The 21018-nt window shown below is 43.0% G+C and overlaps 1 protein-coding gene across 1 annotated transcript in view; it reads right to left on the bottom strand.

Moving 5' to 3' along the window:
- LOC112551503 (protein eyes shut homolog) overlaps positions 1-21018 on the bottom strand; it is a 579454-nt gene that overhangs the window by 18424 nt on the left and 540012 nt on the right. The window contains 1 exon segment of the mRNA XM_025212766.1: positions 7502-7663. Coding sequence (XP_025068551.1) covers positions 7502-7663 — 162 coding nt within the window.

Raw genomic sequence — 21018 nt, 5'->3', positions numbered from 1 at the left:
GTAAAACCCAAGCAGCAAAAACTGCCAATGACACTAAGGGATTTATCCTCCAGAATGATGTCAGGTATTGGTTCTTTCACTCATTGGTACACGATCACAGTCTTCTTGAAATTAATTGCCATCCTGAAGCTCTTTCATGATTCAGAAAATCTGCCAAAGAGATTTTGCAGAGAAGATTAGCTATGGGCAACCAAAACTGTATCATCTGGAAACCAGAAATCTCTCAGACCAGTTCTTTCACCTTGGTTTTTGCTATAAACCTTGCAATGTTGAAGAAGCCTCCATTTAATCTAGTTCAAAGATAAATGCCATCAATGCTGTCCTTGAATGCATGAAGAAGTAGGAATGAAAAGTAGATGTTAAAAGCACAGGGGCTAAGACACACCCATTTTACCCCATTGTTGATGTCAAAGGAATTTGATTCTTTGTTTTCATACACTACAGTTGCTTTCATAGCTTGATGTAATGAGAGAATGATGTTTAACAGTTTGTGTGTGGCAGCCCAATTTTTTCAGAACAACAAAACGACCCTGTCTGTTGACAGTATTGAAGGCCTTTGTCAGATTGATGAAGGCTATGTAAAGTGGTATTTATTTTCCTCTACACTTCTCTTGCAGTTGCTTGTCCAAAAATATCATATAAATGGTAGATTCTTTCACTTAGCGATTACAGCCTATGGAGCATGATGTGAGTGACAATTTTTCTTATGATGTTCAACAGGGAGATACCTCTATAATTGTCAGAGTCACTTCTAGCACCATTGTTTTGTATAGTTGTACAAACTGAGAATCTTTGAAATCTTGTGGTACCACTTCTTCTTTCCAACAGAGCAGTATAACTTCATGAAGCTTTCAAATAAATTCATTGTTGGCACATTTGTAGATTTCAGCAAGCAAACAGTCATTGCCAGATGCCTTGTTCCCAAGAATTGATTTAATGGGTTTCTGCAAATCTTTTCATATAGGCTCATTGTCTAAATCCATCATAACTTCATATGGTGGTAATCTTTGGAGCTCTTCGTGTTTGATTTCAGTCTCACTGGAGTATATAATTCCACAGTGTTCAATCCAATGCTTAAGTTGTTTTTGTTTATCAGTCATAACATTTCCATTTAAGTCTCTCAATGGAACTGTTTTCTTGTTGACTGGATCAACTACTTGTTTGATGCCTTGTGTACATTCCACAGCTATCACCTGCATCAGCTGCTTTCTGAATATCATCGCAGACTTTCAGCCAAAAATCTTGGACACACCTCTTAGCCACCTTTTCCATTTCTCTTTGAAACTTTCTCAGGTTTTCTAGGGCTATGGTGCTGGGAGATTCCTTGCAGCTGGTTAGCACTGTCCTTTTGTTCTCAGCCAGTGGTAGAAGGGTTTCAGAGTGATCTTCAAATCAGTCTGCATTTTTTCTTGCATTTTTGCCAAATGTTGTTATAGCAGAATTGTACATGTTAGTTTTTAAACTTTCTCAAACCTTGGTGGATGTGTTGTTAAGTAAACTTGATTTCATAACTTTTTCATTCAATAGTCTGCATTTTTCCTTGTTTGGCTGATCAGAATCTCAGTGTGGGTTTAGAGCATCAAGAGGCACAACCAACATGATCTTCACTGGTAGAGAAAAATGGCAGGTACAGAAAAATGCCAGGAACAACACACACTTCTCTGTATATGGCCTTCTTTGACCTCATAAAAGCCTTCGATTGTCAACTGAGAAGTGCTGTGGAGGATCCTTCTGAGGTACAGACGCCCACCAAAATTCATCACCATTCTTCACCTACTCCACGATAGTATGAAAGCAATGGTTCTAAACAACAGATCTATTACAGATCCCTTAGAGGTTAAGACTGAAGTTAAGCAAGGCTGTGGCATTGCTGCAAAACTCTTCTCAATATTCCTTACAGCAATGCTACATTTATTCCTTATTGCAATATTTCTTACTGAAATGCAACACCACCAACAAGCTTCCAGTCTGAGTGGAGCTAAACTACTGAATAGATGATAAACTGTTTAATCTCATCCAACTTTGAGCCAAAACCAAGACTACCCTGACCTTAATCATTGAGCTGTAGTACACAGATGAGGCTATAGTGTCTGCTCACTCAGAAGCAGATCTTCAGTACTTATACTGAGGTACTTATAGATCTGTTACTGAGGTACTTATAGGCAGTTGTCAATGTTTTTACTGAGGCATACAAGAAAATGGGACTGATGCTTAACATTTAGAAGACTACAGTCCTCCATCAACAAGCTCCTAATGAGCTTGGTAATTTTGATTTCTGGTGAGACTCTGGAGAATGTTGAGTATTTCCTGTACATTGGAAGCCATCTCTCACTGAAGGCTGACGTTGACAAAGAAATCCAACATCACCTCAAATGTGCAAGTTCAGCCTTTGGACCTCTGAGGAAATGGATGTTTGAAGATCTCAACATCAGATTCGAAACCAAGCTCATGGTCTTTAAAGCATTTGTGATCCCTAGCTAATTCTATGGAGCTGAGATATGGACAACATAGAGGAGACACCTCAAGTCACTGGATTAGTACCCTCAACAACACATGTGGAAAATCCTTCAGTGGGAACACAGATGCACCAATGTTGGCATCCTCTCAAATGCAAACACCACTAGCATTGAGGCAATGATCTTCCAACATCAACTTCACTGAGTTGGCCACATCATCCAGATGTCCAGAAGAATCCCAAAACAAGTTTTATTCTCCCAGATCAGTCAAGGCATATGCTCAAGAGGAGGACAGAGAAAGCACTTCAAGGACATCCTCAAGGCCAACTTGAAAAAGTTCAACATTGACATCAACTTGTGGGAGACCACCTCAAATGGAGGAAGAATCTGCTGCAAGGATCTCAGTACTTTGAAACTTCATGATGACAATAGGACATGGAAAAGCAGGAGTGGCAGTAACAGTGTTGTGGACCAAATCAAGAATCTGGAGACACTCATTCTGCATGGAAACATGTGCCCAAGTTGCAATAGAACTTGTTGATCCTGGACTGGCCTTATTAGCTATCTTCAGACCCACAGATAAGGGAAGTCAATCACCCTCAACTGTGAGGGATTGCCAATGATGAGTTTGGCTGATGTCTATCTACAGTGACTGGTAGTTTTGCTACAGTGGATCTTTTAAAAATTGATTCTGACTTTGCAGGAGACTAGGGCATGGTCAGTGTCACAGTCAGCATTTGAACAGTATTAGATCTAATTGGTGCCTGTGCCATGAACTTGAATGTTTCCACGATGTCTTTCTTGTCATTTTCTCAGTGAAGCAGGTGGTAATAACGCACAGATTTTAGCTTGCACAAAGTTCTAATACTCACTGGCCATTTTCATTCATATTGCCAATTCTGTGTTTGTCCAGAATACCACGACAGTTCATAAAACTATTGCATTAAAGTGTCCAAGTATTATAATGGTCTTATTTCTGTAAGTTTTCTCACTCTCTTCTTCAAGCTGTTGGTAGAAAACGTTCTTGTCTTTGTCACTAGCTTGAAGGGTAGGTGAATAGACACTAAAAATGCGATGGTGATGTTCTGTGTATGCACTTTGAGCATCATGAGTCAAATAGATACAGCAAGGATTTCACAGGAAGATAGTAAACTGTTTCTAATAGCAAAGCCTATTCCCTGCTCCCTCCTTTCTCCTGCTAGTTTCCCATGCCAGAATATGGTGTAATCATTCTCTTGGATAGAAGCCGTATCTGAGAGCTGAGTTTCTGATAATGCAGCAATAATTCCAAACCTAACCAATTCATAATTTAGTAGTACTGTTTTCCATAAGTTTGAGTCCAAATGGACCCAGGGATCAGAGTCTGAACATTCCAGCAGACGAGTCACTTTATCATTTTGGCTAGTATAGATCATATCAGTGTGTATGTCTAGGCAAGAGTATGTAAGTTTCAGCCATGATCATCATCTTATGCAGTGTTTCCCCAAGCTTTAGCTGAAAAGATTCAATTTCAAGATGTGTTGGATCATTTATACTCGTAGCATGGACCAAATCATACCAATTCTTCCTAAGTGGGAATCTACCACTGGTGCTAACGATTTTTATTCTGTTATGCTGATCTGTTCTGTTATAAAGATCCATTGATGCTGATCATGCCATTCTATCAATCAGAATATTTGTCTTGATAGCCAGGATGAATGGCACTTTTCATGTTCCTTAGGAAGCAATCTTCTCAATAATTCCAAAACCCAACATTCAGCAAAACACTAGCGTAATCTAGGTGTATGTAGAGCAACACTCCCCCCCCCCCCCCCCAAAAAAAAAGAAACCTGACCTCAAGTGTGATGAATCAACAAGAAAAAACAAGCTCCTGATTTGTGTCTTTAAAAAAAATTGAACCTGTCCCTGCCCATATGGATTGCATTATACATTGCTGAAGTATAGAAAACATCAGGGGGAACACCTATTCCTATTCTCACAGATTTCAAAACCCTTTCTGTAGGGTCTTTAGTAGTCTTAGTCACAGCTACTTCAGCTGAGGAAATCTGTAGGGAAGCAATATGGTCTTCTAAGAACACCTTTATCAAACAGTATAGCATGGGAATTTTATTTTCTGCACAAATCTTATTCAAATAGGAAGATTCAGAATGTGATGGTCCAAAACTAATTTTCTATTCTGTAATATACTTTCCAAGAAGTAGAGTTCTCTATTTTAATGTTTCTTTATCCACTCCTGCTTGATTATTTACTACTTGTTGCTACATATGCATCACATACTCGTAGAAGACATCGGGCTATAGAATGAAAAATTCCTTATTCCTTACTTCCTTTTGTATTAAATTCTATCCTTTCTGGTAGGAAGTCAGTAGCCAATGGGTAAGAGCCCACTGGCTTCACAGTTTATTGCTAATCATACACTGGTGGTTTTTACACAGATTTGGAATAAGTATTTTGGCAAGCTGTACAACAGGCCATGGCTGAGCACTGTGGCCATGTTATAGCATTGAATCATCTCCAGAACCTGCAGAGCGGGAGGGGGCTATCTATGCATCACAGAAAATGGTTGATCATGGAGCAGTGACACTGTCTGAGAAAAGGGAACTTAGATCATGAATTTAGAATAGAGACAAGCATTACTTTCTACTGACCAATTCTGAAGTCTGCATGTTAGGTAACCTACCCCAACCCAACCTCTTCTGGGAAAGGGTCAGTGATCACTCTGTGATAAAAAACAAAATGTCAAGAAAATGTTGCAAGGACAGCCTCATGGTTAGTTTTCCCCCTGCTGTGGATTTTTCATATGAGGCAATTTGCAAGTCCCTATGAAGCTTTTGCAGCTAGTAACAAGCCCCTCTATGACTGTGTTAGTGAAGCAAGATCTGAATCACTGTCATCCCTAAATTAGTTGTTTAGTCAAACCTAATTAATTTTCAAGAAGAGAATAGAAAATGGAAGTCTTCCAATTATTTTCCATCAGACAAGAAATTTAGAAGAAAACCTTGTGCTTTGTACAATAAATAGATTTATTAAATCTTACATAACTAGGTATAAAGAAAAGGCTTTGTATAAAGTACTTTGTAAACTAATCCACAACAGAAAACCCTTTCACGTCTGTTGGCTGCTAAGAATACTTCTGAGCCTTTCATCAGTCTAATTCTGTCTGGATTTGACTGGATTATATGAAGGCAAATGTAAAGAGCCTACAAAATTAGCATTTTCTAAATCCTTCAGAAGTTCAGTGCAGTAAGAATGGGTGGGATGGCAGTTGTAAAACAATTCAGTTACCCTAATGCCAATAGCTTTTGTTACTGGGGAGAAACATTTGAAAAGAAACTGATCCAGCTCTGGATGGTGGTTCCCTCCTGTATAAATTAAACAGTCTTATTAATGGCAAGAGAACTAGGGCATATGCATAATAGACAGTCACAGCCTAAATTAAAACAGCTATAGAATTTCTTGGTACCCTCTCTATCCTTACAAAGAGATGCTTAATTTCTAAGTAAATCATTTGCTAATGTGGCCCTTGACTTTTTTCTTTCTTTGGGACTAGATTCTTCTTTACTGTTCATAACATATTAAATGAGTTTGTTCAATTATTTACTTAGAACAGGGCTGTCTAATTTCTGAACTTCTGGGGGCTGCATACCCTTTAGGCTGCATGCCGCCATTGCTCCCTCTTTGCAGCCTCTGAGTTATGGAGTCTATGGGCCAGTAGCAGCAACCAGAACATTGTGAGGAGTAGCACTGAGGCAGGAGTCCATAGGCTGCAATTTAACCCCACAGACTACATGCAGTTTGTGGGCCACAAGTTGGACAGCTCTGACTTAGAATGTCTTAGTGATAAACTTACAAAAGTTACTGGGAAACAAAGAATAATTAGCAAAGAACTGTAGCTGTGTGCCACCTACTTTCTCTGAAGTTGTTCTAGTACAACACAGGAACAGAGAAACAAGCCAAGCAAGAGTTGCTAGTTTTGTCTTAGGTCTTTATTAATGGCAGCCCAGTAGACATTGGTGCAGGGAATAAAAAAGAGGTAAGTTTTGTGCATATGGCTGAAAATGATTATTGAAAATTCCTAAAATGCTTTAGGTTTTGAATAAAAACTTTTGAATAAAAAAAAGAAAGCTTGTTTTTTTTAGCATATAAACCCCATTTCTGCTTGACACCCAGCTGGGAAACTTCACTAGCAGTTTTTTTTTATTAATGGTCACCTGTGAATGATACAGCATGTTTCTATCCAGAAAACATATGAGGCACTAGAAAAGTGGACTGATAACATAGCCAAATAAATTAAATCTCTATAAACCATTAAAAGATCAGGTTTTAAAATTTCTGCATGCTGCTTAGCAAATGAAGTTTTCATGCCATGTCATTTTAAAAATGTGATTGTAACTACCATGGCTAAAATATTTTTTATGACGTGTGAACTATTTATATTTGGCTAGTTCTCATTTTTATAATGTTGCCTGCTTGCCAGGTATAGGATTCACGTTTTACTGAGGTAAATATTCTTTTAGCTACAACAAACTTGTTACCATTGAAGTATCTATAAGTACTGAATACCTGATAAATTTAATTGTATCTTGTGTGTTCCACTGGCTTTTTCTTAATTTCAGCTCAGTGTGTCTTCACTTGCATCAGTTTAGAAATAACGGGGCAAATCATCACATCATGTAAAGTGAAATCAATGGACTTGAAGTCAATGGACCTATGCAAGTGTACACCAGCTGGGAATCTTTCTCCAAAGTACAAATGTAAATCCTCCAATATGTGTCTGTTTGCTAGTGTTCTTTAAGCAGCTCCCTCATAGTTATACTTTTATAGAAAATGATAAATTGGCTTGGGATTCTGCCAAAACTTGTTACATGTACCAATTTTATTAACTAGAATGAGCAGCTCAGAAAGCCACAGGTAATCAAACAGATGATGCTGAATACTTGAGACTGAACCTTTGTCCTATTTGCATTTATTTTCTTTTTTAAAGAAAGCACCTACATGTATGAAACAAGCCTGTTGTTTGTGAGCTGAGTTTTGAATGTTCTTACCTGTTTGAGTATTCAGGTGCTGTGCAGTATAAAAAAGGATACCATCTGCAGAAAGAGGTTGAAATTGTATTTGGATATGAGTCTTGTGTCGGATAGAAAAGGAAACAAATGACATCCATGATGATTCATTACTTCTGAAAGATGGGTCACTTATTGATATGGCTGAAAAATACAAGAAAGGCAAACTTCATTTTCTGAAAGATTTTTTGGGAGAAATCTGTCACTGCAGCACTGAGTCTCTGTATACATTTGCTCAGCTTATCTGCACTGTTCCACACTTGTTTGCTTTTTTCAGTTCTTCCAAAAAACTAAAAATTATTGAAAAAGAGACTAAACAACTAGATGCATAATACAAACTCAATATAATTGTATTTTCTAGGGCACTATTTTCAGAAAGATGGTTCAGTCCCTGGTCGTCTTCCTCCTCATGGTGAAACTCTACAGCCTTCACTTGTAATGAAATTGAAGTATAGTTTTAAAATCTTAAAAATTAAGTAGCAAGCTGTTTTAACCAGGAGTAAAAAGAAACAATTCCATCTTCAAAACATAGGAGCTAAGTTTCATAATGGAATGTTTCTGTCAACAGTTTTTTATGGTCTAAGACCCTATTTGGAAAATGGTGGTACTTACTTGCACATAAAAGCTAATTGTGGATAATTGCATTGAGCTTTTATGTAATTCATTAAGGTGCTGCCCTGCTCTGCCTTCTGCCTGACTTTATGTTAATATGGCTAATTACCTCCTCCTACTGAAGTATACTGGGAATGTCTATATGTGCATTTGATCCAGGCTCAGTTTATGCGGGAGTAAACTTTGGCTAATTAAGTGCTCCCTGGCAAACGTCTACACATACAGTGTTTAGGCAGCAGATTTGCTGCCCTCAGCACCAAAATTCCTGCAATCCTGCAATAGGCCTCTGCTGCTACCGGGGGGAGCTCCAGGCTTCAGCTGCAGCTGCCAACAACCATCTTCAAAAAGCAGCCTGCTTGCTGCTTTCTGGCCAGGCACTTCCCTGGCCAGGAACAGCGTGCCCAGAACAGGGGCAACACATAGCAGCTCTCTCTTTGCCTACTCTGCCTCCCTGTGCTATGGCTGTTCCATCCTCTGCCCCTGGTAGAGACAACCACCACCTGGACCCACCCAGCTCCCCCACACGCAGCGACTGCCTGCATGGCCACAGCATGCTATCCCACAGCCACTGCCATGGCCACATAGCTGCCCTGGTGGGGATACAGATGCAGGCCTTACCACATGGCTGAGGCTGGCATAGCTGGTGTCCTCAGATGGTGGGGCATGGTGTGCAGATGCCTGGCCAGGGGCTGCTTCTGGAGAGAAGCAGGCACTGTCTGCAGCTGGCAGTGTCATGCCTGGTTGCGCCTTGTGGCTGGCCTTGGGGCTGTAGAGCTGCCAAGGCAGGCAGGCTACCTGAGCTGCTAGTGAAGACTGCAGCTAGGGAGCTTGGCAGGATGGGTCACTGGACAGCTGAAGGGCCTTTTGCCAAGCTGGGGTGGGGGCTCAAGAAGGCTGCCCGTGCTGCTGTTCAGCATGGCTACAGCCTGGGTCCCAGGGCACAAGGACGGTGTCCAGTTTCCGCAAAAAGGACATAGACATGTGGGCACAGCCAGACCAATGATTGTGGTTGGTCACAATGACCCACTGTGCCGGCACTGCTGCTCTGACCTGTTGTGCCCATGCTCCTGCATCCAGCCTGACAGTGCCTCATAGATGTGGACATTGTGGCACCTGCCCTGCTTGAACTGACAGTGCACCTCTGCCTCACCCCACAGCATTATGAGGTCACCAGTCTCTTTCTTGGACCAGTTGCTGCCCTGGGTGGAGGGCACAGGCATGGGCATGGACGTGGGCCTGGGTAAGGAGGACACCATCAGGGATCCTGCACCAGCTCTCTGGGCCTCCATGTAGCTGTTTGTATGCTGCCAGGCCTGGGCAGCTTTCTGCAGTGCCCAGCACAGGGACAGGGCATGGAACTGGCAGCTGCTGGCAGTGGCAATGCCCTGCAGCACCTGCAGTCTCTGGGCAGGCTGCTGGGGGTGCATTGTGGGCAGGCAGAGCTGGCCCTACTGGCCAGAAGCTGCCTGCAGCTGGGCCTGGGTGATGACTGGTCTGGCCAGAGGCTGCAACAGTCTCCAGCACCCTACAACACCCTGTGGGCCTCGATGGTGCAGTTCCAGCAGTCGCACATTAGTGTGGTTCCAGACAGCAGCATTGGGGTGCATGGAGGCTGGCACAGCTAGGCTGCATCCTGCCCAGGGGCACACAGATCCTGGAGTGCTCTCTGGCTCCCTGCATGTGTGCCCCAGGGCTCAAAATGCCTGCAGGCCATAGAGGCAGCCTAGCCCTGGGGCAGGAGAGGCTCCCAGACCAGAGCCCTGGGGCTAGCCTCAGGCCAGCTACCTAGTGGTAGAGCTAACCCAGAATCAAACCAGGGTCACACCTGCATGTGTATAACTGTGCAGTAACTAATCCCATGTAAATTTACTACCTGCAGGTATCAAATTTTCTTGTGATTAAGGGTTTTTTACTGTGCAGTAAGTGCGCACATGTGTAGATGCATGCACTTAGTGCGCAGTAAACTAGGCCACTGCACAGTTAGGCATCTTGTATAGATGCGCCCACTGTAACTCAAACTATAGTACACTATACTAGAATGGAATTGTCTTAGTAAGAAGGAAGCTATGATGTAGGCTTAGGTACTGTATATAACTCTGTTATTTTGACTCATTATTGCCTTCAGCAGTCATCCATATGACCACAACAAGCTTGCCTGGATCAACCGCTGTCAGCCAACTGACAGCATATCATACATTTCTAGTTCTGTGTGTGCTGTTCAGAACTATTTCAGTTTTTCCTGCCATAAAAGGACATTAATAACGATTCAAGACATAACTATGCTAATCATTAGATAATTCATCGCTCCAACTTGAGGATACCTGCTGTACAGTTAGTAATAACCATTCATTCGCCTGTGGCTTTATAGTTTTTTCTGAGGTGCAGTTATTACATTTAAGGATAAACACTCCATTTATCATCTAATTAATTCACATTTTGGTAATGATACAAAATACTGAGATCACAATCTGACACTTTTAACAGAGCTGCTATGGAGTTACATTGGAGCAAAATGCTTAGAATCCAGTTTTCTCTATGTTGCTATTTGAGATGTACACATTTATTAAACCATCACCAATAAATGATACTGGGACTAGTGTACAAACCTGCATACATAAAGTATATAGTTAGAAATATATTTTATAATGTCACAAATGCAAAGCTTCTGGCAACTATATGCAATGATAGCATCAATGATAAAGAGGTATTCCCAACAGTAGCAATTATATTAGTTAATAAGAAGTGGTAATAAAACCTGCCAAAAAGACTAAATAATAGATATATGCCATTAAAACACAGCAGGCTTATAGAATATCAAAGGTGGCATGAAAGGTTATTTAAAAAACAAACGAATGAACAACCCCGCCCAACTCTTTCTTCCAGTGCTTCCAGTGCTTTCATAATTCTTATACGAGGTAATAAATAACATCCTTCATTATCAATTTTAAAAACACTCATGCAGGTTTTTTGTCTAAAAATGATTCTTGTTTTTAAACAGTTCTTTGTTTTCTTTGTAAACTCCTTTTCTGTTAGCAAAATTGTTCACAGCATTAATTATACGGAGCAGCACTAGACTGCAACATAACTATTAACCCTACATTAAAAATATGACTCAAACAGTGGTCTCAAAGGACCAGTCAAAAATTGTTGAAGATTATGACTTCCTCTTTCAATTTAGAATAAAAAATTACATCTAATTATTGAGTTTTTAATCAATAGACCTCAAAGCTGTTTACAAAGCTCTTTTGTTCAATATTAAATACAACATTGCACTTAACATACTAACAGTTTTGAGATATATGTATTTACTGCCACAAGATTCCTAACAAAGCTCAGAAAATAGTCAGTACCACAGTGCAACAGGACTGAGTAGGTGAAGGGCTAGAATGTTTTATTTTGATGCAAATTCTTGTAAATTGTTTAGTAAAATTGGTTTACTGCCTGCTTAATATCTGGAAACATTTACCCATATCTCAAGGATCACATGGCTTAGTGCACAACTGTGCACAGCACACTTACCATTTACATCTATACATAAGCTTCTAAGATGAAAAATAGGATAATATAGGGCCTTACTTTAATTTGCTGTTAGGGAGAGCATATAAAAAGTAATATGGCAAATGCACAACTGATGAATGCTGTATTCTGAGCAAGGGTTTAGGTTGTAGCCGTGTTGGTCCAAGGACATAGGCAGACAAGGTTCCTTGGGTGAATTTGGTATCTTTTATTAGACCAACCCAAATAGTTGGAGAATATTTATTAAGCAAGCTTTCGGGTTCAAAAACCCTTCATCAGGCTAAGGAAGTTTCAGCAGTTGGTGTGTGCTCTTCCTGGATGGAATGAATAGTAAAGAAGCCAGGGGCTGGGCTGGGGAGTCAGTTGCCAGGCCGATTATAATGTATCAAAAATCCAGTGTCTATGTTTAGTCCATGATCTCTAGTATCCAGGAGGTTGATGAAATGGAGCTCGTAGGCACGTCTCTGGGAAGTGTTGTGTAAGTTCCCCTTGAGGATCAGGATTGAGAGATTGGAGAGAGTGTGGCCCACCGGTAATTGGGTATTTCTGTCTTTGATAGATTTCCAGTGTGCATTCATTCTGGTGCGCAGTTGTTGTTTGGTGTCTCCTACATATTTTCCATCAGGGCATTTGGTGCATCGGATGAGGTATATTACATTTCTGGAGGTGAAGCTGTAAGATCCTGGGATGCTGATGGCTCTGTTGTGGGGTGTAGTAATTGTGGGGGTGGTGGAGATGTGTTGGCAGGTTTTGCATTTCTTGTCCTGACACAGTCTGGGTCCTTTTGGTGTGTTCTGGGCTTAAGGAAGTTTGCTTCTGGTGATGAGGTTGGCAAGGTTCGGTGCTTGTTTGAAGGCTAGGATGGGCAATGCACTTCACCTGTTTTGTTGCAGAGACTTGAAAACGAGCAGTTTGATCAGTGGGGCTACAGAGAGGTGATGCTCATCTTCAGCATTTGTAATATATTAGGAACAAAAACTAATAGGGTGCAACAAACTTCTGTGCCAGTCCTACAAAGCAAAGTTTACAGGAATTGTCCTCTTTGACTGTTACACTGTAATACCAAACATTTCATGATGTAATTGCACAAAAGATATTTAAACAACCATTTTTGTTTCATACCAGAGTATTGTCTCACTTACCAATGCACAATTTAAAAAGCTGGAATCTAATGAAGCAAGTACATCTCCAAATGTATGAAAGAGAATTAAACTCTAAAAATCCCTTTAGACCAATTAGAGCTATGGGACCATGTTGTTACAGCAAGCACAAGTACTACTGTTGAATAGTGTTCTTTCTCTTCAATGCTTATTATTATCTGTTAAGTTCCTCATAATATTACCTATTGCCAGTCCTACCACTGCTTCAGAGTTGTGTCCTGTCCAATGCTGTTGTCATGAAGGCAACTCTCTGGGAATTCTAGCAGCCCAATTCCCAGCAGGTATAAGCTCAGTGGAGGTTATCCACTCTCACAGCACTGCTGCAACCTAATTGTGGTAGCTGCTTCTAACAGCTTTCTGCCTCAAACCTATGAGCAGAACATGTTCATTATTCAGCCCAGCTTACAAAAGTAAAGGAAGGCTTGGAAGTGATATAATAAAAAAAATCCATGAAACAAAGCAGGAAGAAGATTAGGCCTCATGCTGTCAAAAAGGTGAGCTGCAAACTGAATCTTCTGGTCCAGATTCAACACTGATACTTATAGCTTCCTAACTAACCATCAACCTTCAACTAATACACTTGCCAACTATTGGCTGCTTCTGTAAACAGACTTTGAACTAATTTTTATACAAGGTACTTGTGTTCTAATCCAAGCAAATCTGAATTACTGTTGAGACTAAAGCAGAAGAAATAATATCCATTCTTTAATATAACCAAGACACATTAGCTCTGTTTTCCTTTCACCCACAGACTTTGTAATTATATTTAACACCTCCCTCCACCCCCCACCCCAACTAATTACATAAGGCAAGCTTTTTTAGGATTCATAAGCCTTCACTGTTTAGCACTGTGATTCTGTTGTCCTGTATTTCACGATTAAGTCTCAGTGGGTGCATCTACATGTGCACTTTACTGAGTAGACTAATTAACACCGCAGTAAGGCATCAGTGTACACGTGTGCTGGTATTAGGGTACAGTAAATTAATCAAGTCTGCCATAAGTTACTTACTCTGATGAAATGCATATGTAGACATTGACAGGGGCTAGCTGGGATATGAGGGTGCTAAAGAGTGGGGGCTACCTCCCAACTAGCCCCACACTTTAGTACCTTCATGCCCCAGCCAGCCCCTCCAACACCTAACACTGCTACCCAGAGCATGGGGCTAACACTCCCATGTCTGCTGTAAGCCTGGGGCTGCTCCACCATGGCTCAAAGTGCTGCTGCCCCAGGTGCATGTGTAGATGCTGCACCTGGGAGCAGTGTACTTCAATACAGACTGTGCTGGAGTTTATTTCTTTGCACTAATTGCACATATAGATGCACCCAGTGGGCATATCTACACATGATGGTATGTCACTGTAGCAACACACTATGGTGACAGCATTCACGGGCAAAAACCATCATGCTGCAGCTATGTCACCATAGCGACACACTCCCTTGTTATAGCGTGTCGCTATGGCGATGTACTGCTTAAAAATAACCGTGTGCGGCACACATGACACAGTATGGGGCTGTTACTGCGCTGTCTTTTAGTACTTCCAAATATAACTAGTGCCAAATGCCTAATTCATAGGATGCCAGTAACTAGTTTATTAGAAGTAAAAACAGTATACATGAAACCTTGAGTTCCACCCAGATTAAGGCTTTTTCAATGGTATGATCCCTCCAAGGGAGAAATCAGTATCTCTGAAGCAGAGATACTTTTAATGGTAGCTAGGAAATAGGAATACAAATGAGTTTGGCACTAATTTTGACTCAAAAAATTGAAAACTAATGAAAAAGTTGAAGCCTTTATGGCCAGGTTCAAATTGAGATGACAACTGAGTGGGGTTTCTTTTGCAACTCAGTGGTCCCTGCAGAGACAGAGTGAGCTCCTTCAGTGCCAGGGATGGGGCTGGGAAGGATGAGGTTGACCACTGACAATATGGGAGTTGGAGAGGTGGGGGAGCTCAGTCTTCTCTGTCCTGGTTCTCTGCACCCTGGAAGCAGCTGCTACTGCTGCTGTAGCAGCATGGGCTTGGACTGCAGCAGCCCTACAGCATAGGCTCCCTGGTAGCTGCCCCTGGTGCCCTGTTCACTCACCCTTAGTCTCCTAAATATGCTGTTGGACACAGGCCTACACCTTCCTGAGGGGGGTACCACTCCATTCACCCCACTCACTCCTCTATCACTCAGATACCTTGCAGAGTGTAGGGCTGCATCTACTATGGCAAAGACTCCCAGGGTTGCATTCTGGCAATCCCTCATAATTGGCTTCCAGGGCTCCCAGTTATGCTGCCAGTGCCTAATGTTGGACTTAAGTCAAAATGAGCAGTTAGGTGCCTAACTACCTTTGTAAATTTAGCCCCAAATCCTGAGGTCTTTATTCTTCAGGCTCAATTGGCTTGGACTTAAATTTCTAATTAAAACTAACAAAAGGCGGGGGGGGGGGTTTACACAGTGGGTGTGTCTACATGACATGCGTACTGTGCAATGCCTAATAACATTGCACAGTAGCGTGCCAGTCAAAAACCATGCTAATACACTACTGCACAGTATTATTAGGCTACTGCTGAGTAAGCATCACAAAAAAAACGTGTGCTGGCACTGCTGCACAGTAACTGTAGTTACTGCATGTGTAGTTAGTATTTCACTAAGCACGTATTAAACTAAATGCACAGCAACTACTGTGCATTAAAGAATGTGTAGATGTGCCCAGTGAGTAATTAAAGTGTGCAACTCACTGCACCTAGAACTTATAGAAGCTGACAGTTCAGCCAGATTCAAGAAGCGATTGGACAAATTCTTGGAGGAAAGATGCTTCAGTAGCTTTTGAGCATGGGAGTTAAGAAGGGGGGAGGGGAAATCAACTTCCTAGATCACAAATGCTGGAGGCTGCAAATGCAAGATAAACAGTGGAAAAAACCTTGGTCATACCCTATTCACTCTCCCTTTCAGCGTTCACCCTCTGCCACTGTTTGACCCAGGAGATTGGGCAAGATGAACCTATAGTCTGACCCTGTATATGGCAGTTGTTATGTTTATGGTAAACCTGCTTTCTGGAGAAACAGAGTAAGCATGGATGGATTTAGGGCTCTGAAAAGGTTGTACATGGTAAGATGCATCATTACATATAACACAACATATATTTTTCTCCAGGTAAAAAGGAACAATAAGCTTTACTAATATGCTAGGGACATAGGGATATATTATTCAGTTTAAAATTGATGCAGAAAGAAATATAACTTAATTGCAGTGAGTTAAAAGCAGTTTGCAAGAAGCTACATTACAAGGAGCAGCAAACAGCCAGCAGAATTGCAGAAGATAGTCTAGCTTGATTACTGGAACATCAAGACCATTAAAAATTAGAGACCCACATCCCCATCACCTGCCAGCCCCATGGTGACTGCCCCTACTACAGCTGGAGGGGCTTTCACTCCATTGTGTTCCAGGCCTTTGTCGACCACCGCCTTCTCCAAAGTGAGCGCTGGCTAGGCAGGCAGTATCCATAATGCCCGTGTCTTCCAGAACTCCACCCTTCCATGACTGGTGCAGGGTGGGACCTCCAACTGGGTGCCATAGTGGTCCTGCACCTCCTCACTGGGGACCCCACCTACTGGTTCCTGCTCTGTCTCACATGGTGCTACACTAGCCAGCTGGACCTCCACCAGATACACTTCAACAAGTGCCTAGGTTGGACCTGTGCCCTGGTGGAGTGCACCTTTGGCTGTCTTAAGGGATGCTGGCACACCCTTGCTGCCCACCTTGAGTTTGCCGATGACAACATGCCCTGGGCCATCATCACAGCGGGCATGCTGCATAACATCTGTGAAGCGTGGGGAGAGCTGCTTTTTGTTGCCCGGGAAGAGGAAGCACAGCAGGCAGAGGATGCCTGGCAGCAGGAGTACTAGCTGTGGTGGCAGTGGCAGCACCAGGCCCCGTCTCTGCTAAGGCCCTGAGCAAGGAGCTCACCTACCAGCAGGGACCAGGTGCAAGAGGCGTGGGCCAACCACCTCCTCCTGCATCTGCCATGGTAATCTGCCTACACAGCCACCCCCCCTGCATGCCCCCAGCACCATGCTAACTGCAGATAGTTCTCAGAAAAACACTTTATTGCCCTCACAACAAACAGACTCTCCTCCCTCCTCCACATCAGAAGCTTTCCCCCACTCCCTCCCCAACAACAGAGCTTTTCCATCACCCACCCCACCCACCAACAATAAAACACCCTCTTCCCCATGAATACTATTTACAATGTGGTTTGTGTGTGTGCCCTTCTGGGGTGGGGGTCAGTGGGGTGGGGGTGCCTATGGAGCAGAGTTCGGGGACAGGCGGCCAGCACCCCAACCTCTGGCTATTTCTCTGTGGGTGTGCATGCTACCATGAGTCCAACAGGCAGGGGGCTTACGCAGGGGCTATGGCAACTAGTAGGTCCCTGACATAGGTGGCCCTTCCTCCAGCAGCTAGTGGCCAGGGCCAGCAGGGCTCATGTGTGGTCCTGGCCCCACTGCAGGCAGCTTTGGCTCTGTACCTGTATGGTACTGGGGCAAGTGGCAGGGCTAGGCCCAGGTGGGGTGGGGAGGGGAAGGGCTAGGTAGCAGGGGACCCAGGGCAGGGTATCCTGGCTCGTGGAGGTCGTGCTGGACCTCTGCCCAGGCCCATGAGGAGGCTTGCTGCTGGGTGGTGGGTGGTTGACAGGTGGCAGGTGGGGCTAAGGTTGGAGGCAGGGCAGTGGGCTGCACAAATGTGACCACCAGGGAAAGGATGGTGTCCAGCACCCAGCGATCATCTTCCATGGCCTGCACTGCCTTGACCATGGCTGTGCCATGCTCCCACAGGGCCTCCAGGCACTTGTGCTCCAGGGTCAAGAGCTGCACCCTGAATTCCCTATCTGCCCAGTCCTGAGATTCCTCGCACTAGTCCTGCACATCCTCATGCCAGTCCCATGTGTCCACATGGGCCACGTCCTCTACCTACTACTTGTCCTTCTGGCCAATATCCTCTGCCCACCATGTCTGTACATCCACCTGCTGGTCCTCCACAGATCACCACCTTGTCCAGGAGGAGGCTCTGATCCTGGGTCCTCCTCCTTTGGAGCTGGTGCATCCCTAGGGCCCTGGCTGTGGGTGGAAGTGACCCTGAGGCCACATCCCAGCTGCCATGTGCACCTGCAGGGCCTGCAGAACCATGAGAAAGAAACTGTTCATAAGATTTTGCAGCATTTCTGAGATAAGATTCTCTGTACCGGGGGCCATGCACTGCCCAGCATCAAATCAGGGGTTTGGCATGTATGGGTATCCAGGAACCATGGTAAGTTGGTCAGGCGGGCCCAGGCCAAGGTGGCTACTGGCTGAGCCCCCCTATCACTGCCTGCTCTCCAGGGGCTTGCTGGGTGCTGGCTATGGGCAGCCTGCCTCCCCCTCCCCGTTCTCAGGCTGGGACAGGCCATGCTGCTGGCAGCATCTGCTGCAGTGGCTCCAGATCCTGATGATTCCTTTCTCCTACAGGCCAGCCAGTTTCTTGTGCTGCTGCCAAGTCCATGGCACCCAGGCTTGGGAGGCATGTGGCTCCTGGACAACTGGGATGAGGAGCTGCCTGCAGCCCCACCCTGTCTGCAGAGGGCTTCTCTGTGGAGACACTCATGCTGGTGCTGTGCCCCAAGTGTGCTCCTGCTGCATGTGTCCAGGGTGCTGTGCAAGGAGCTGTTTATGTGAACTGAGGGGTGCCTGATTCACTATGCCCTGCTGGTGCATCAGCTGGTGCCCCAGGCAAACTGGGCTCCTAGCACAGGATCCTAAGCTTTGATGGTGTGGAGCCAAGTCTGGGCTGCCCCACAGCCTCTGTTGCTGCCTGGAGGGCTACCTGTGGCTGCACTACATGTTCCTGGCCCCCACAGCTGAGAAGGACATCACCACTGGCATTGACACATTCCTTGGGGCAGAAGAGGCTTCCAGCCCTGGGGCCCTGGGGCTGAGCTTAGGCTGGCCCCCTAAAAGCAGGGCTGACTGGGAGCAAATCTGGTCCTGGTTGGTATCTACATGTGCATTACTGTGAAGTAAGTACTTGTGAGTAAATTTGCTACTTGCATGTGCAGGTAGCAAATTTACTTGCAAGTAGTGAAGCTTACTGCACAGTAAGCATGTGCATGTGTAGATGTGTGCTCTTACTGTTCAGTAAATTATGCTACTGCACAGTAAAGTGTTTTGTGTAGATGCACCCAGTATGTATGGGTTTGACTTGGAGGTTATATAGCTTGCAGCTTTCTGTTCCAACCCGGGCTGCCATCTCAATTCACTGTTATGGAGGATATGATGGTGATACTCCAGCCATTCTGCTAAGTATGTGCTAGCTGGGTACATCTTTATTTTCCTTCCTGCTTGCTCAATGGTATAATTGAAGGAGGTCTTAGATCAACAACTCATGGTTGGATTTCTGCCAGGGTACCTTTTCATCTATAGTCACCTGGTGGGAAGATTATCTCACATTTCTAAAGCCTTCTTTCTACCATGAAAGAGTTGTACCAGTTTGTTTGAGTTATTAAATCATGATGTGAATTTAACCTGATGATTCACTCCATTTTACTCAGTAGCATAAATTATACAGTAATACATTATTTTATAAATGGATGCTTTTCTCTTACGTGTCTCATTTGTGAATACTAAATGGACTGGCCTCGTGGTTATAAATCTGAAAGTTTAGATGCTTTTTCCTTGTAGGCAAAACTTTACAATATTTTATCCTGAAAGAATGATTGCTATAGCAACCATAAATTACTAAGAGACACAATAGCTATTCTATCTCAAGAAACAAATAAGTAAATGCCCACAATTATAGTTTTAAATGATTGAAATATACTGGGTCAGCTGCACATTACTGTATTCTAATAAATCCAAATTAGCCAGCAGATACAAAACTAGAACCAACAGTATCATCAAGCAAGCCCCACTGTTGTATGTATAACTATGTAAATATCTATATATATATGTAGAACTTTATGTGGCTTAAAAGAACATTGTAGAAATAGAAATAATGGATCAACATCAGTGGAGTTACACTAAGGATTAATTTGGCCTGACATAACAGGTAAAAGTAAGCACATTTCTTATGTGTGTGCTTTTAAATAATATTTTTTAAAGCTTAGCTTGGACAGCAAAATTGACTAGTCAATTGTGATTTTATCTTTAGCTATTCTCCTCTCCAGGTTCTCATGTATTAGCATGATTTGGCTGTATTTCTCCCACAGAATGATAAGCTGGCTTCGAACTGCTTTTCAGCAAATAAACACAGCCAAGCTCATCTTGTGAATACTGTCTGTTATTCTAGTTGTTCAACAGAGAATCCCTTTTGAAGCTTGGGGAATGTTTGGGCTTGTTAAGTCAGGTATGGGGTCATACATGATACTGCTAGGTGAGCTATCTTTTTCTCATGAGTAGAGCAAGTGGGCATTGTGTGTAGTTGTGGAGTCTGAGGACTGTTACATTGTTCTTAACATGATTGTTATCTAAATGTGTTTTTCTTACCAAAAATAACTTAGCCTTTCATTAGGCTGCCTTGAAACCCAGGGGGACTATTTTAAATTGATTTTACAAAAGTACATGGTATAAATCAATCCTTTTTAATGCTGTTATGGGAAGTATAAATTTCTCTTGTGCCTCATTGCAGTAGAAAATTGGATCTATCTCTGGATCTGATGACCATGTATGCAAGCATACTGACTACAACATGCAGTCCAGTAGTTTCCCTTTAAAGGAAGCAAATTGCCAAGCAGATCTTGATAAAAGTTTTACACATTTTATAATGAATGCTGTGCTTATTTGAGCCATAAACAATGGTTTGTCAATACTGCCATCTACAGGGTTTTTTCTAATATTACACTTTGTCACTAAGAATGTTTGTTGGTACTCTGTTAACATCTTCTGAAAGTTTAGCTCTCCCCACGATCTTCTCTGAAATCTACTAATCTGTGTATAGAGTATAAACTACCTGTGTTTGGTACCCAGAGGAATTACAGATAACCAAGGCAAATCCTAGTTCAGCATATTTATAGCTTTGTCAGAGGTTCCTCAATATTGTTCCAGTTACTTCCACTTCAAATTATTGGGGGTCAAGTAGCTCTACTAGTTTAAATAGCACTACTCATGTGAGAAACCTGAACCAAATCTTCCCCAAGATCACTGGCGACATGTAGGGGGTGCATGTGGGTGCACGTGCACCCCCTGCAAAAATGCCG

Source organism: Alligator sinensis, unplaced genomic scaffold, assembly GCF_000455745.1.
Source record: "Alligator sinensis unplaced genomic scaffold, ASM45574v1 scaffold635_1, whole genome shotgun sequence".
NCBI classification, from domain to species: domain Eukaryota; kingdom Metazoa; phylum Chordata; order Crocodylia; family Alligatoridae; genus Alligator; species Alligator sinensis.
This window is presented reverse-complemented; position numbering and strand designations above follow the sequence as displayed.